This window comes from Amaranthus tricolor, chromosome 1, assembly GCF_026212465.1.
Source record: "Amaranthus tricolor cultivar Red isolate AtriRed21 chromosome 1, ASM2621246v1, whole genome shotgun sequence".
Lineage (NCBI taxonomy): Eukaryota > Viridiplantae > Streptophyta > Magnoliopsida > Caryophyllales > Amaranthaceae > Amaranthus > Amaranthus tricolor.
In genome coordinates, this window is record NC_080047.1 from 45238052 (window position 1) to 45255058 (window position 17007).

At 33.5% G+C, this 17007-nt stretch overlaps 3 protein-coding genes and 1 non-coding gene across 4 annotated transcripts; 2 read left to right on the forward strand and 2 right to left on the reverse strand.

Moving 5' to 3' along the window:
* The first annotated feature begins 51 nt into the window (after window positions 1-51).
* Window positions 52-6494, forward strand: LOC130814594 (partner of Y14 and mago). The gene is made up of 4 exons (XM_057680715.1): window positions 52-481; window positions 1585-1707; window positions 2672-2911; window positions 6157-6494. Exons 1-4 carry the CDS (start codon window positions 275-277, stop codon window positions 6301-6303), a joined length of 717 nt encoding a protein of 238 aa, XP_057536698.1. The 5' UTR covers window positions 52-274; the 3' UTR covers window positions 6304-6494.
* Window positions 6495-7531: 1037 nt separating this feature from the next.
* Window positions 7532-8233, reverse strand: LOC130814602 (photosystem I reaction center subunit V, chloroplastic). Its single transcript, XM_057680727.1, has one exon. The coding sequence runs from the start codon at window positions 8140-8142 to the stop codon at window positions 7675-7677; it is 468 nt and encodes a 155-aa protein (XP_057536710.1). The 5' UTR covers window positions 8143-8233; the 3' UTR covers window positions 7532-7674.
* A 204-nt stretch (window positions 8234-8437) lies between these two features.
* TRNAW-CCA (transfer RNA tryptophan (anticodon CCA)) lies at window positions 8438-8509 on the forward strand. Its single transcript has one exon. It is a non-coding gene; the product is annotated as a tRNA-Trp (tRNA).
* A 1663-nt stretch (window positions 8510-10172) lies between these two features.
* On the reverse strand, window positions 10173-13283 carry LOC130814611 (adenosylhomocysteinase). Its single transcript, XM_057680735.1, has 3 exons — window positions 12769-13283; window positions 11644-12078; window positions 10173-11221 (listed from the first exon to the last, which is right to left on the reverse strand). Exons 1-3 carry the CDS (start codon window positions 13048-13050, stop codon window positions 10475-10477), a joined length of 1464 nt encoding a protein of 487 aa, XP_057536718.1. The 5' UTR covers window positions 13051-13283; the 3' UTR covers window positions 10173-10474.
* Window positions 13284-17007: the final 3724 nt, after the last annotated feature.

Here is a 17007-nt window from a genome sequence, read left to right on the forward strand (position 1 = left end):
CATAGAAAAATAAAAATAGTCAATCAAAAAGCAATAACTCATCATCCCTAATTTGGTTTGGGGTTTGGACCACACCTCGATTTCTCATTCCCAATCAGCAACCTAAGCTTCGGCTGAAAAACCCCACTTTCCCTTCCATACTTGATACTTGCAACACACTTTCATTCTTCAACGAGTAGGCTGAATTCATTTTTATTCCTGAAGCAGGTTGAATTCAAATTCTTCTTAAATCATCTGGGAAAATAAGTTATTAATTTCAGGGGTAAACAATTTCATGAAAAAAATGTCAAGCAGTGTGAAAAACAGTGGAGTTGAAGAATCAAAACAATTAGCAGAACAACTGGGTAAAACCCTAAAAGAAGGAGAAAGATTAGTGGGTCCTACGCGTAGACCTGATGGTACTCTTCGTAAAGCCATCAGAATTCGAGCTGGTTATGTTCCTCAAGAAGAAGTTGCCATCTATCAATCTAAAGGAACTTTGGTATTATATTCATATTCATCTAAGTTTTTTTTTTTTTTCTACAGATTTTATTGTAATTTCTGTTTTTGCTTTAATTGTGTTACCATTAATATGATAGTAAGCTGAAAATGCTGATTATAACCCATCAATTTTCTATCATTTAATGAATGTTTTAGCTTGTTCATTATCCACTTCTCATAAATTTAATTCTTTGATTAATTAGGTTTTTTTTATTATGTCTAAATCAGGAACATCCATAATTGTTTTTGATCTAAATGTGAATATATATACTGAATTATTTTGTATGAATTTTCTATGTCAATCAGGATTGCATATATGATATAATGTGTATTCTTGGTTTAATTATATGATAATGATGCTAAAGTGTATACATTTACTGAATACTGACTATTTTATTTGTTTTGTTACATGTGAATACGGGTTGCACATAAGCATAAATGCATTTCCTAAGTACTCATTTGAGAATTCATGACAAAATCACGCGTCAATTAATGTTGCTTGCGCCCATTGATAGAAATTTTAATGTCAAATTTGTTCCATCAACCCAATATATTTTAGTTAGCGTCATTTTTTGGTTACGGTGCTCAAGATGCATTCATCAATTCTAAAAGTTACGTTGTGAATGATGGAGGCTAAAACAAAGTAAAATTGATGGCTGAAAAAGTTTGTAGATGAGTTTTATCAAGTAGTGGAGATTGACAGAAATGTGTAATAGTAGAACCGTAGAAGTGATTGCTTGGGGTCTAACTTGTGTGATGGTTTGCATGTATAAGTCTTACCCCTAGTACATATAGACCAATTTAGAGGCTAACTTCAGAAGTTAAAGGGAATTTATTTATGCATTATTTCTGCTTTTGCATGATTTCATTTGCCATCTTGATTAGTTTTTGGTACGCTGCATTGCTGCTGGGACATAAGAATGTTATGGGGTTACAAAAGTTGAGTATTATTGAGCAAAATTGTTTGTATGATTACTTCTCATGCTTTATTTCCCAATTATTTTCTTTTGTGGTTATCTTTGTGTTGTAAGCTTTGTACTTTACATCAATTGATAATGCACATATCACAAAAACCTAAAATTATTTACTCAAATATTGTCTTAGTTGAGAAAGGAGATGGAATCGCAAGTAGGACCACCTGGTTATGATCCTGGACCCGGAACGGTGGCAAAACCCAAAAGCAAATCTGTCAAGAGGAATGAGAGAAAGAAAGAAAAGAAACAACAGGTGCTCCCTTTATGTAAAGAAGTCTTGATAAATTCTTGTACGTCTTGTATTGTTGTTGGATACATCACAATAATTCTACTCTAATGTGTGGTTATCATGTCAAAAGCTTTTTATCCCTTGATTTTGTAGATTAGATCATATGCACTAAAATATATCAAGGACTCATTTATTAGTCTTAGTTTTTTCTTTGGATGAGAAACTTATATTGTCTTTGAAGACATCATATTTTGCTCTTTTTTCCTTCACCTTCTGTTAATAGTTCAAGTCTAGTTGGTGTTTGTATTCCCACTTATTTATTCCGTTATCTTACTAAATCAACAATGCAACAATATTAATGTCTTAATTCCAACAATGTAGGTCAGCTACATGAACTAAAGTAAATTAACGTAAGAAATTGTCTCTAACAAAAATTGTGCTTTATTCGGCCTATCTAATACAGGTTTGTGACAAAGAAAATTAACTTTATTGAGCAGTTTCATTGATTTTCAAGCTATATGCACCACATTTTAAGTATATCAACTCATGTACTTGTGCAAAGTTTAAAATAGACTCTCACTCATTCTTTCTCGTTGCATATCTGGAACCTCCATAGATATTCTTAAAGCCTCTTTGTGCTTGCCCAACATATCTATTTAGATCACAGTTAATACACAAAATTTCTCTTGTTCGATACTATGCATCACACCATTAACTCCTCCAAAATTTTCTTGTGTGCTCTCTCGTGAGGGTTGAGGTACTATCATTTATTCTACACACCTCTACCACAAAATTGGTTAATCATTCATCCTTCATAATGTCTCCTCTATTTCTCATGTAAGAGAAATCGTATTTGATACCACAATTCTCAAAAGACTTTTATGAGATCTGTTGTGTTCTCTTTTACCCTCTTTGTTTCTGCTTCATTATTTTTCATTTTAATTTAATACGTAATGGAAGGTTTTCGATTCATGATTTTCCTTGTCAGACTGCCATTGATAGAGCTAAGAACTTAGAAAACTCAGCAGATGAAGTTAAGGAGGAAAGAAGCACTAAGGATCCAAGTCCAGACTCGAAATCTCTGGAATCTGTTTCTTCTCAAATTAGCCAGCTAGCTCTTTCTACAATTGCAGATGATGGCAGATCTTTGACTTCAGCTGAGGGATCAGATACTTCTGCTACGGCAGGTGTAGATATTGAAAAAAAGATCCGTGCTGTGAAAAAGAAGGTACGTTTGCCCCTTGGTACTTTATGTGTAAATCTAAAGTAGCATTGATAATTCGTAAATGGAATTAGGGGAGCACTAGAACATTAAATGTTGAAGAAGTGTTCAGTGATGGATGTAATAATTATTTCTAGGATGCTAATATATTTTAACTAATTGATGATTTCATGAGATGATAGTGAAGGCCTAGGCTAAGCTAAGACTAGATTAAGGCTTTAGGGGAGCCTTAAAATTCCCAGCTTCCTCGAGGTTTTTGAAATCTTGACACTTCCTTGAGGTTCTCTCCTGCATCTTTTTATTTTGTTTTATCTCAACCTCTTCATAATCCGCCTCACTTGTCTCTAGCCAATAAGATTTGAAAGCTAAGGTTCCCTTAAATATTAGAGTGTCTTCTTGGCTCATGGCCGTGGCACCTTGGAGAACCTTCAAATAAGACGTCCACAACCATCTCTTAACCCTAAATGGTAAATAATGTGTTTTAATAGCATGGAAGATAATGACCATCTCTTTTTGGGACATGTGGATGAGATTATTTAGTGACAAGGGAAGGCCTCTAAAAACTGGAGATTTCCTTTGAACAAGATTCTTTGGTTTCGGTACTAAGGGTCATCTAGAAATTCTTTGCTATATTTGTTTCTTCGCCATTCTTTGGTCCATTTGGATGGAAAGAAATAGTTTAATTTTGAGGGACAAAGCCCTTCCTTTAGAGATTGTTTGGGAGAGAGCTAAGTTAGTAGCTACATTTTGGGCCAGATCCAATGGCTTGTTTCCGGATTTTTCATTTTTATTTATTTGTAGGAATGAATGAAGAATCTTAATGTAATTTTCTTGTTCCTTTTATGGGATGCCCCACCCCTATCCATGTATGTTGCTTGTCATTTATTAATAAATTTTTTCTTGTAAATAAACAAAAAATTGTCAAATGACAATCTTGTTGAATATATTGATAGAAATTACCATCAAGTCTTTCTTTTTAATTCCCTATATATACATGTATATATTTTACTTGGACTGAAATCGATTCACACATGTTTCTTTTTGGGCCTAGCACAATTTTTGTCAAAATGGTCAAATCTTTTGCTGTTATCAAATAATAATATGATTAATGTGTGCCAACGGAGGTAGGGTATTGTAGCTTTTTGTTTCTGTAATGACATAGATCATACTGGGAAAACTCTCTAAATATGGTGAAAAGTAAATTATAATTCAGAGGAACTTTTTTTTTTGGAGCACCAAGATTTATTTGGTAATGTGGATTTTATACTCAAGTAGATCACCACCCAAATTTTACTGCTTTAAATTTTTTCGTGCACCTCAATGAAATACTTTAGTGATGCAACAAGGAATGTAAGCATAAGTGAACAGGCCCCTGTATGCCATTTTATGATCATTGGACTCATATATGGGAATCTAATGTATTTTTCCTTGATGGCGATGAACTTGGAAAGTTAGGCTGCCTTCCTGATTGCACTTTAAAGCACTTAGTTGCCTTATTGTGCTTATGAGGTACAATGGGATATGGTGAGAATATGAAGTATATATATTATTTAAAAAAGGCTTTTTGGCCTGCCCGACCTTACAATGTTGAGAATGATATCTGATGTAAAGTTTGTTGGTCGAACAAAGGTCGCAAGTCATAGACAAATGTCACACAGTGTTGGAAATTATGGGATGGCTCCAGTGTTCTGAAGTAGTTTCTTTGGATAATTGTGGCTCTATTTGACTGGCTGAGTATATTCTATTTAACAGCAGATATACTAATGTTGACCCTTGGAGGCTTAGCACCGATAAATAGGGAAAATGGTGCAATGACCCCTAAAATGCTCATGTCCAAACTCTGAACACGAGAGAGGTGATAGGACACCATCCTTATTGTAAGATTAATGGCTGTCGTGACATATTCCTAGAAACCTACTGTGGTCACCTAGTGAAAGTCCTTAAAAGAAATGATTAACTTGACTGCCAAAATTCAATACAAAAGAGCTATATACCATAGTGCAAAATCTCGACTGTAGGCACGGTCATGGTAACTGTCACAATGGCTTTTTCTGTCAATGAGATACTTTTTTTGTTGTCTCGGCCTGTATTTTGGTCGTGGTAAGCTCAAAAACCTTTACTCTATTGTCATGATACGCTTATGTGGACAGTATCTTGCACTGTATTAATTACGTCCCTTCAGAGTCTGTGATTCATTTCAATTAGACCTTTCAGCCTTGACAGTTGCCACAAGATGTTGATGGGAACAGGTTTGAAGCTTAGGGGAATCTAATGGGTAGTTCTAATGTGAAACCAAAATACCTTTGGTAAAGGTTAAAAGTTATTTTCAAAGAACAATTTTATCCACTATAGAAAGTTGCAATTTAATTGATGTCATATGGATTAAGCACCCATTCATATCATGCTCCTATATGGACCATAGGTAAAACTATAACAATTAAAGTTGGCAATAGCCACATTACTGTGATAGAAATATAGAATTTCTTAATTAAGATAAACCAAGGGGCTTGACCTTTACAAGATGAGTCTACTTGGCCATGGATCGCCCTATAGTTATGGCATAAGATTACTATATGACACTATTTATTCAGGGCAGTTTTTTTGATATAATTTGGAAGTTTTTGTTGCTCCTAAGCAATTTTTTTTTATTTCTATGCATCTATATTGCCCTTTACTTGGTCTTCCCAGACTTTTGCCAGCTGTGGGGAAGCGGTGACAGAAACTTGATTCCTCTTAGGATCATCCTGTTGTCTGAAACTCAAACCCTCTTAGGATTACCCTGTTGCTTGCATGAGGTGACACTGATGCATCTTTATGTCCTCACTCTTTAAGACACTAGTGCTTCAGTTACAGTCTCATAAGTTGAGGTGGTAGAAAATCAAAATGAATGGAGAAAAAAGAATTTATGTGGACGACCACTGATCTATTGGTTCACGTAGGTTGTAGTCGTAAGACCCGCAGAAAGTCGTATGGGTTCTAGAAAGAATCATTCTTCCTGCTTTTGGAGGTGCACCATCTTTCTTTACCTCAATCTTTTGGGATTAAGGTTTTGGGATTGTTGGGGGTGAGGATAGTTAGGGCTGTCTAAAATATAAATGATAAATTGATATGCTGTGCTGCCCGCTGATTATTATTTCGTTGGGCCATCAAGCTCGTGTATTTGTGTTCCAGGCTTTTGGAGACATCATTCTTTTCTATGCAATCTTGTTAATAATTTAAGCTGTAAATTGATTATTTTTTTGTTTGCTCAGATTCGGCTAGCAGAAGCTCAACTACAGAAGGTTAGTCCGGAAGATATGAAGCCGGAGCAGCTTGAGAAGGTTAAAAAGTTAGAAGGTTGGCATGAAGAGCTGAAGCTTTTGGAGAATGGAAATACGGCAGGCTTATCAGCATCATAACCCTCATTGATCTTAGCCGATTTTTAGGTCCACATAATTTAGGGGTTTGTTTGTCACCGGAATGTGGTGGAGTGTTGCGTTATTCGTGCTCCAATGTTAAGAGTTGGACTTCGTGTACGATTTCTGTGTTTTGTGGCATTGTAACTTGTGTTTTAGCACTGCTATGAAAATTGTCTTATTTTTTTCTCCAATGTGATTTCTGTTGAAGTGCATTGCAAAATCCTTATTACAACCTAGTTTGGGACATCAGTTCATACCATATAATCCTTAGATCATGTATCTGAAATAGATTCCCGAGCCCCCAAAAAATAGTGAATTTGGAGAAAAATTAATTGATTGTTGAAGGTATGAATGGGGGTATTTGCGAGAATCCAATTTAGCTGCTAATCTCTTGTTTTTGCTGGGTACATTGTCAATTACTAGAATTTAGATGAGCATTCCTATTCAGCTATTCTATTGGGTACATTTTTAATCATGTAATTATATGTTACTCAAATACTTAAATCCTCAATATTCTAACACTTGAATAAAGATATAAGCCCTTCATATTGATGGCATTGTAGTTTTATACTATCAATGTCTCGCTTATACTAACAAAACTAGATATTATGGTAATATGTAAGGTGTAAGAAAATCAAAAATAAATAAATAAATAAATAAATAAATAAATTTATGTGATATTCTCTACTTCCACACAAAAAAGTTTATCACATGCCGTGTAAGATAGTCTCATCGTAAGATACGCTATATTTATGAGTTAAATAACGATAATAATACAATTTATAAGAATATAAAATTCTGAATATGAGGGTAATGTACTGAGAAATGCTCTCTAAAAAAAATAGTCGAAGCTTATAAACAATTAAAGTAGATGCTACTAAGTAGCGGATAATTCATTGAATAATAAGAGTAGATGCTTTTGGTCATTACTGAACTCCACTTAGTGTCATAAGGAACAATACTTCTTTTTGGTTTTTGTTATGGGGTAAATTTTTGATAAATTAAGATTTCGGAGTAATCAATAAATAATTTTTCGTTAATAACTTGTATATTGTAAATGAACTTAAATTAGCAAACTACCGATAATAATTTTTGAAATTGAGTTTTGGATATGTAGCAATAACTAATAGCAAATCAATTCGATAGTCGATATTAGTCAAAACAACCAAAAATTCCATCTAACAATTATGATAAATAAAGATAAAAAAAAAAAAAAAGAAAAGTAACCTTGAGGCAAAATAAAAGGCATAATTATTATAATAGTGAAACAATAACAATATGTTAATTACACCTTCACAAGTCCCAAGATACACAAATAGTAGAACAATAATGGGTAAAATAAGGAAGAACAAATTCCAAATGATATACTACTTAAAAGAAACTAGGATCATAACCATTACTTGAAGTAGCCAATATATAGTAAGCAACAATATGACCAATAGAACCCCAAGCAAGTACATCCACAATATTAAACCCAACTGGGTCATTTGATTTCAACAAACTCACATACTCTTTTGCACGTACATCCCCTGCTTCAAAATGTGTCTGCCCATTTTGTTCCGGTACTTGTTTTGCTACATTCTCCCTTTGGAAGTTAAAGAACACAAACCTTCCTAGGAAAAGTGACAAACCAGTACTTAAACTTATAACCAATTGTGGGTTCATCTCAGCACGGCATGTCATGGATCTTCCCGACACGGCCGTGCTGGTTTTTGTGATCATGCTAAGCTGGTTTGGTTTCATTGGGCGAAGACCCGAGAAAGTTCGGGATCTTATCATGGAATGTGTTTGTGCATGAGGTTTTGATGGGGCTAGTATACTGCTGCTTAGCGATGCCATTTTTGATTCTGATTTTCAGAGTATTCCTTTTTTTTTTTTTTTCTTTGTGTATGTGTATGTGTATGTGTTGGGGATAAGCAATGGTTTTGAAAGAATAAAAGATTTGATGATATGAGATTGGATTATGGACATGATCATGTCCACAAATACATAGTCCAATCAGGAGTTTTTGTTAGCTGACTTGGCTTTATTTTATTGGTGCTTTGTGGATTATTATAGATTGAATTATCTACTCTACTATTTGGTTTGTTTATATCTGTTATAAACAATTTAGATGAGGAGAGTATTAACTTGAGGATCCGTGGCGCAATGGTAGCGCGTCTGACTCCAGATCAGAAGGTTGCGTGTTCGATTCACGTCGGGTTCAAAACCCCGAACTCAAGGATCTTTTTTTTTTTTTAATTTTATTTTACTTGATGGAAATATAAAAAGAATAGTATAGGATAGGTGAATTTTGTTACCCAGCAGCCATTTTTGAAAGTTTCATTTAGGTTTGGTGAGAGTTGGTGTCTGCAGCAGCCAACCCTCAGTCCCTCATTGGAAAATGTTGCTGATAAAAAAAGTCATGAAATATAAAATAATAATCAATCTTCATCAAGTTGGTGCAAAAGATTGGTCACTCACTATGATGACTGATAAGTTAGTAGTGATGAAATAATGGGGTATTTGGTAGAGTTTATTTAGTGGATATCTTGTAAAAGAATCAATTTAGATAGATGTCGAAGCTTTAAGTGGTCAAAATTAGTTAGTTGTTAGTTGTAATGTTTGATTTGATTAGCTTAATGATCTTTTTTTTTATCTTAATTGTGTTTGTTTATAGGGATTTTAGGTACGGAAATAATAATTTTTACAAGGAAATTGAAAAGGGATTCAATATTAATCAACACTTTCAAGATGAATAACATATTGTTAAGAGGGCATATATTTAGGGGTGTTTGGTATAGGAATATAAAATGTAATAGAAAGGGAATCGATATAAAGGGGTAAGGGTAAGAGTAAGAGTTGTAGTTATTTATTGTTTGGTATAACAATGTAAGGAAACACTTGTTTACATTTCCCTTACTTGTTGTTTGATTTAATTTTTAATTGCTCTAGAAATGTGATGATACAATGAAATCGATAGCAATATTTAAGAAGTGAAATTATACGCTCTCTAATAGTGGAAGCTATGAAATTGCAATATATAAAATTTAAATTATAATTAGTTGGCCTTAATTACAGTTTTTTTTAATTTGTTCAAAATGACCTTTAAAAGCCTATCTTCCTTGACCCATTATTTTAAAAGGAGTTTACTTCTTTCATTGTTATATTATTTGAAGTTTTTTTTTCTCATTATTCATCTTATTTGTTTTATTTTTATAAACTATTCTTCTAATTCTTGCAATTACTTTTAAATACAAAATGTATGAATTAATAATAAATGTTATATTGAGAAAAATTAAGAGAAAAAAACAGTAAGTAATTTTGAGTAAAATAGGAGAGAGAAAAGGAGAAGGAAATAAGAAAAATGGCATGTAGACATGGAGTAATAGCAAATCTGTATAATTTGTTGATGGAGGAGGGTAATGATTTTTGTTACAGGATGTTTATGGGAGGTAACAAATGAAAGGAAACCATTACCCCTGAGAAATGGATTAGGTTATCTTGGATGTCCAACCAAACGCTTAGTAACGGTAATGCATTATTCATTCCGTTTCTTGCATTAAAATTTTACAAACCAAACACCCCTTAATGTTGAAACATTAGCCTTAAAGCCTCAATGACTAAAAAGTGTTACAAAATCTCATCTCGAATCTCAATTAAAAATTTTATAATTCTCAAAAGATAGATTTTTTAAGTGGACAACATGATGGAAATGCAATGATTTTGATAAATAAGCTTGTGATAAACCTACTCTTCCTTTATCTTGCAGTCAACAATATGATAATTGTCCTGGAATATGCCATTAGATGTAGAGTTTTAAAGATGATTGAGCTAAAAAAGGGGGTCAAATGTAAACTACATACATACAGATAATTTCACAATAGAAATGACAAAACACTCATTCCTATTCATTGACAGAAAAATTATAACCAGACTAGCCATAATGCAAGATACCAACAACAAGTCCGGCTGAGCGACTACAAACATTAAATTTAAACATTAAACATCGCCTTATTCAATCCCAATTCAGACATGTAATTCAAAACACACTTTGATGTTTGTCCTTCCAACCCCCCCAACAACGAATGAAAAGCATAAACTAAAATCCTAAGGGAAAATTATGATATAAGGAACATCGTCCCCTTTCCTCTCGAAATGTCCGACAGGCCACAATCTTCATGCTCCTGCTCTAATACCTGTAGTGAGCAGGCTTGTATGGACCTTCGACTGGGACACTGATGTAGTCAGCTTGATCCTTAGAGAGCTTGGTGAGCTTGGCACCGAGCTTGCCAAGGTGAAGAGCAGCAACCTTCTCGTCAAGGTGCTTGGGCAACACGTAGACCTTCTTCTCATATTTGCCGGATGCCTTCTCATTCCACAGCTCAAGCTGAGCAATGACTTGGTTGGTGAATGAGCAAGACATGACAAAGCTAGGGTGACCAGTTGCACAGCCAAGGTTCATGAGACGACCCTCAGCCAACACAATGATTCCAGTCTTGGTCTCGGGGAAGACAAATCGGTCAGTTTGGGGCTTGATAGTAACCCTCTTGATTCCTGGGTAGTTCTCAAGACCTGCCATGTCAATTTCATTGTCAAAGTGACCGATGTTGCAAACAATAGCGTTGTTCTTCATCTTCTTCATGTGGTCGACCATGATGATGTCCTTGTTACCGGTAGTGGTGACAAAGATATCAGCCTCAGAGACAACATCTTCCAAGGTCAAGACCTGGAAACCTTCCATAAGAGCTTGGAGAGCACAGATTGGGTCAATCTCAGTCACGATCACACGAGCTCCAGCAGCCTTCAATGCAAGAGCACAGCCCTTACCGACATCTCCGTATCCACAGACAACACCAACCTTTCCGGCAATCATGACATCAGTGGCTCTCATCAAACCATCTGGGAGGGAGTGGCGGCATCCATACAAGTTGTCAAACTGTTTACAATAACAAATAGGCCGTGAGCAGACAACTACATCACAACATCATATGACAATCACTCGCATTAAAATATTTAAGGCTCCTTTTCATCCATTTCAACTATAAATTATTCTTGCGATTAACAGCTGATATAATTTAAACAAACCTTTGTTACCTGTGTCCGATCCTTGATACTCGGACATTGGTATGGCAGTTAGACACTTCAATATAGGCGTAAAATAGAATATTTAGACGTATCCGACATCAGTATCCGAGTCCAAGTAACATAGAAACAAACCATGACTAGTTACTAACTACAATATATAATTGCTGAATGTGGTATCAATGTGTGCTCATTTAGTTCAAATTATCAAAATTAGCCATCTTCAAACCAAAATAATGTATCTCACAATGATTTATACTAGTGGAAAAAGTATACCTTGCTCTTGGTGACAGAGTCGTTAACATTGATGGCAGGGAAGAGCAAAGTGCCGTTAGCCTGCATTTGGTAAAGCCTCTTAACACCGGTAGTGGTCTCTTCGGAGACACCAACCAATCTCTCCTTCATCTTGTGGTACCTCTTAGGGTCAACCTTCAAGCTGTCACGGATCAAACCCAAGACAAGCTGGAACTCAACATTGTCAGTTGAGCTAGGGTCGGGCACCTTGCCAGACTTCTCAAATTCTTCCTCAGCCTTGACTCCCTCGTGGATCAACAAGGTAGCATCGCCACCATCATCGACAATGAGGTCGGGACCACCACCAGGACCCCAGTCAAGTGCCCTCTCTGTGCACCACCAGTACTCCTGGAGGGTCTCACCCTTCCAGGCAAAGACTGCTGCACTGTCCCTAGCAATAGCAGCAGCAGCATGGTCCTGTGTGGAGTGAATAAAAGTACTAGAATAAGTACATAACTCATAAATGTTTGAATGCACATTAAATCAATTAAACATATGATTGAGTAAATCAGCATATATAGATCCAATAATTGCTCATCTTAGACCCAATCGTGGATAACCACAAAATTCAAGGGACAAGATCCAAATTTTAAGCTGAATTTTATATTTTGATAATTCTTCAGTCTTCACTCTGCAATTTTCATCTACTCCAATAATGAGATTTAGCAAAATTCCACACAAAATCAAATCTAATAGCAGAAATACCATGATTGTCACTCACTGAAACTTAATATGACAATTTATCAGCAAAATTCTTGGCCTTCGGACAACTCGTAATGCGCCAATCTAACAAATTTTGACCATTTGATTAAATCAATAGTGTATATAAAACCATTTCATTGATAATTGCATAAAACTCACCAACCAAAATTCGATGAAAAATTATAAACCAACCATAAATTCCACTGGTACTCTAGATCCGACCCTCAAAAACCCATATAAAAAATCTACAAAACCCAGATCGTGGGTAGCAAATGAAAATCTAAAATTTAACAAATCCCTTTTCAAAATTCAAAAGTTTCAGATCTTAATGTAGATAAGGCTAAAATCCAAAACTTCGGGAAATCCCAGATTCAAAAACCAAAAGAAAGGGAAAAAATTATAAACCTGAGTAGAGAAGATGTTGCAAGAACACCAACGAACTTCAGCACCAAGAGCAGTAAGAGTTTCAATAAGAACAGCAGTTTGAATAGTCATGTGAAGAGATCCAGTAATCTTAGCACCTTTAAAGGGCTGAGAAGGACCAAATTCAGTACGACAAGCCATCAATCCAGGCATTTCAACTTCAGCAAGTTCAATTTCAAGCCTGCCAAAGTCAGCCTGAGACAAATCCTTAACCTTGTACTCCCTTCCTGAGGTTGTCTTCTCCACTGACAATGAAGTAGCCATTGTTTTTGGTCTTTTTTTCACTCTTTCACACTCAATTTTGTGACGAAAATGGAGAAACAACAACCCAAGAAAGGAGTATAACAAGGATAAGGAGAGGAAGAAAAGAGAGGGGAAGCGAGGAAATATGGAAATGAGGGGAGGGACTATAAATAGGTTTGAAAGTGTTTGTATGTACGGCTGTGATTTCTTTTGTGGTATCTTTAGATCTATTCATCTAATGTTTCAGATTTTTTTTGGGTTGGTGATGACTGATGACCGATGAAAATTACTCCTATCAACTTTTTTCTTCTTCCTTTGTCGGTAATTTGGTATTGAATGAAATAAATAAATGATAATCAAAAAGTTAATATAATTTTTGTATCAAATTTTTTGAATCATTATGCTTATACAATTTTTATTCTCAATTTTTTCATAAAATTCTTTTCAACGCAATTACTATTTAAAGACGAGACAAAGTATTTTATGATTCAAATTTCATTATTCTGATACTAACATTTCAACAAAAGCTACATTGCAAATTAATCTATTGTCATTATTTAGTACAAATTATAATTAATTAATTCTCAATCTCATAATGTCCAAATAGTTTGACTCATATAATTTCAAGGCATTTTTTATTTTAAAATGGTAGAATATTAATGCATTTTTTTACAAAAAAAAAAACAATTTTTTTGAAAGAAGTAAATAAGGTATAATAAAAACATTATTTTTCGAAAAAAACTTTGAATAAAGTACAATATAAATATTATTGCAATGATAATGGATGGATAAATAAGGTAGAATATTATTGAATTAATAGATATATTAATAAGGTAAAATTACTTGGGGTTTCGCTTTTCTCATATCCTCTCCCTCCCTTAAGGAGTATGATTATGATATTTCAGCTACCTTTTCCTCTCAAATCTTATCTTTATGCGGAATGTTGGACTGATAATCATTACCATTACCATAAATAATTAAAAATATTATTAAATTTCTTTTTATTAAGACAATAATTGTTCATGTTATTATGGTTGCTAGGAGAAATTGATTTTGAATGGTGTACCGAAATTTTAATAGTAATATTACTCCATAAACCAAAAATGCTTCTGACTCAATAGATAGAGCATTTGCATGTGGAGCAAAAGGTTTGGAGTTCGATGTCTACTGAGTATAGGTATCAGTTGAGAGGTTTCTTAACAACGCGCATTTCTTTTTACTCCCTCCTTAAAAAAATGAGTATAATTCCACCTAAATTCTACCTTATACGGAATACTAAAAGTGTACTTTACCTTTATTATTACTCCATAAAATTTTACCAATCTTTTACATCGTTGTGGTCACATCGCATAAGAGTATGTCCTTGACTCCTTGTTGCCTTGCTTGATTTCAAAGTGAGAATTCTTGCTACCACCATTAAAGAGAATTTCATTTGAATTGAAATAAAATAATAAAGCAAAATTTTCTAAAATTGTGTCTTTTTGTAATCTACGGCACCTTCCACAAAACAATATTTTGACACGTCTACTTACCAATTTTTTTACACTAATTGGGACGGTCTCACGTTGAGACCATTTTTATTGAGCTAGCCCAATATATATTTTTTGTCTTAAAATAATCACTTATAACATTAAAGTGATCACTTATAATTTTAATATAATTAATTTTTATAGTCTTAGAATTATTACTTATAACCTTAAAACGATTGAGCTCAATGCAAAAAAAAATTGAAGAAATGAGCTATTATATGGACCCGTCTCATGGTGAGACGGTCTCATACAAGACGAGCTTTTTTTAATGGTATTGGAATTCATTAAATTAATCCCTCTGTCCTATATAAATTGTGACTTTTTAAAATTGATAAATTAAAATAATACAATTTATGTAATATTTTTTGTCACATGTTTAATTTTATAATCAAATTAAATATTTTTATATTAACAATTAGAAATATGATAGTTATTTGGTAAATTATTAAATCATTTACCAATATATGACACATATTTTATTTATTTTTATGTTTTTTCTATATTTGTCTAAAATGGCAACACTTTTACTAATCACATTGTAATTTTTTATTCTTTCTTCTATTTTACTATCTCATACTAGAAGACTATTCAATTACTCTATGTAACACTTCTACTTAATTTGTACTACTTTGAAAGGAATAATAGTCTCTTCATGTGCGCAATTCACTAAAAAATTTATTTTAACTCTATTTGTTAGTCTTGTTTTCACTTTTCTAACTTTATTTCTTATCTATTTTTAAAATAAAAATTATATTTAGTATATATCATATATGTTTAAGTTTGGTGATTTGAGTGTGCCATGATGAATGCATATTGATATTTAGATATATGGAGGTGTGATTGATGTGGAGAAATAAAATCACAAGCATCAAAGTGATGCTTAGTCTATGTGTTCGAAATAAGCGACAATGGGTTGAGTAGTGGCTTAAATGAGGCACCAATTTAAAAGGAAATTGTAAATGCACTGATGAGGTGTCCGAATGAGATGTTAATGTGCTCGAGCATCCTTTTAGTAGTTGCACCTCTTTATTTTATGTCGCATGCTACTTTGTGGCTGATTATTCCCTCTCTTGATGTGGGTTTTTTTGTCCCATGACACATGACATCTAGTATAAATAGGGGTAATTACACTCTAACTTAGACCGATTCTAATCCTAAAGCCTAAACACAATAGCCTATCTTCTTCTTTCACTCTTCTTCTAGTGTAATATTTTGTGGTAAAAGTTCTTGTGAATTCCATTGTTTCTCTACTTATAATCAAACTAACTAGCACCTAAGAAGTAACCCAAATTAGGCGATCCTCGTAAATTTATGTCATATTTATTATTATACTTATTTCCCATTATTTTCATTCTTGGTTGGTTGTTTTAAACAAGAGTTTCTACACCTGTATTCTTAGATGTTTTAGGCCTTAATCTCCATTCATTTCAATACATTTAGTACTTTACCTAAATATCCATAGAGTAGGCGAAACAATTTCTTTGTATATTATATGCAAATGGGTATTTTCTTATTATTATTTTTCAAAGATATCTAAGGCAATGTATAATGAAATGGCTATTCAAAGTGAGGGATATCAAAACAATAAGCTCATTTTTAAAATTTTCTTATTATTATATTTATATTAATTAGGCTATAATTTTTTTTGAAGTGTTCATTTGATGTTTTTAGTTTAATTATTTATTTCACTACAATCTCTTTTTCTTACATCCCATGGGCTATAAATATCGTAATTATAAATTTATTTTATTAAGAAAAAGAAAAATGACATAATATATAATTTAAATATATAAATGACATATGAATATGAGTGATTGATTTTTTTAAATCTATGCAAAGTTGATATTGTTTATTTATTGTTGGAATAAATTAATTAGTCTCTTAGCCAGCGTATTATAATTCTAACAGCATAAATAAAAATGGATGGAGTAAGATTAGATACCTATATATAGTGAATGCATTAGAAGCTCCATACAATAAAAATTAAAGCTAATGTATGGACAACATGACACACTACAAGTCTAATAGATGGTACAAAACAAAAGTATAAAGCATATGGGAAAATCAGATACCAAGCAAAGGCCATATAAAAATGTTAATCGTCGGTGGGCCGTTGCTACAATACACAATACACAATACACAATACACAGGTGTGTGCTTCTAATTAACTAAGACAAACTTTGTAGGACTGAACCATCCTCACTCATCACTCATCAGACGTACGTGGACTGTGCCTTTACACTTGATTGGCTCACCTTCCCCGATCACGACATAATTATGGGTTAACCTACTGACTTAAAGCTTTTCTTTTCACGTTTTAGCATGTACTTAAAAAATCAATCATCTCTTTAATTTCGATCCTATAGAAAACTCCAACATTATCCTCGAATCAAAAAAATCCACTTAATCATATTTCTAGCATTTTTTTTTTATTACAATCCTTAAAAAG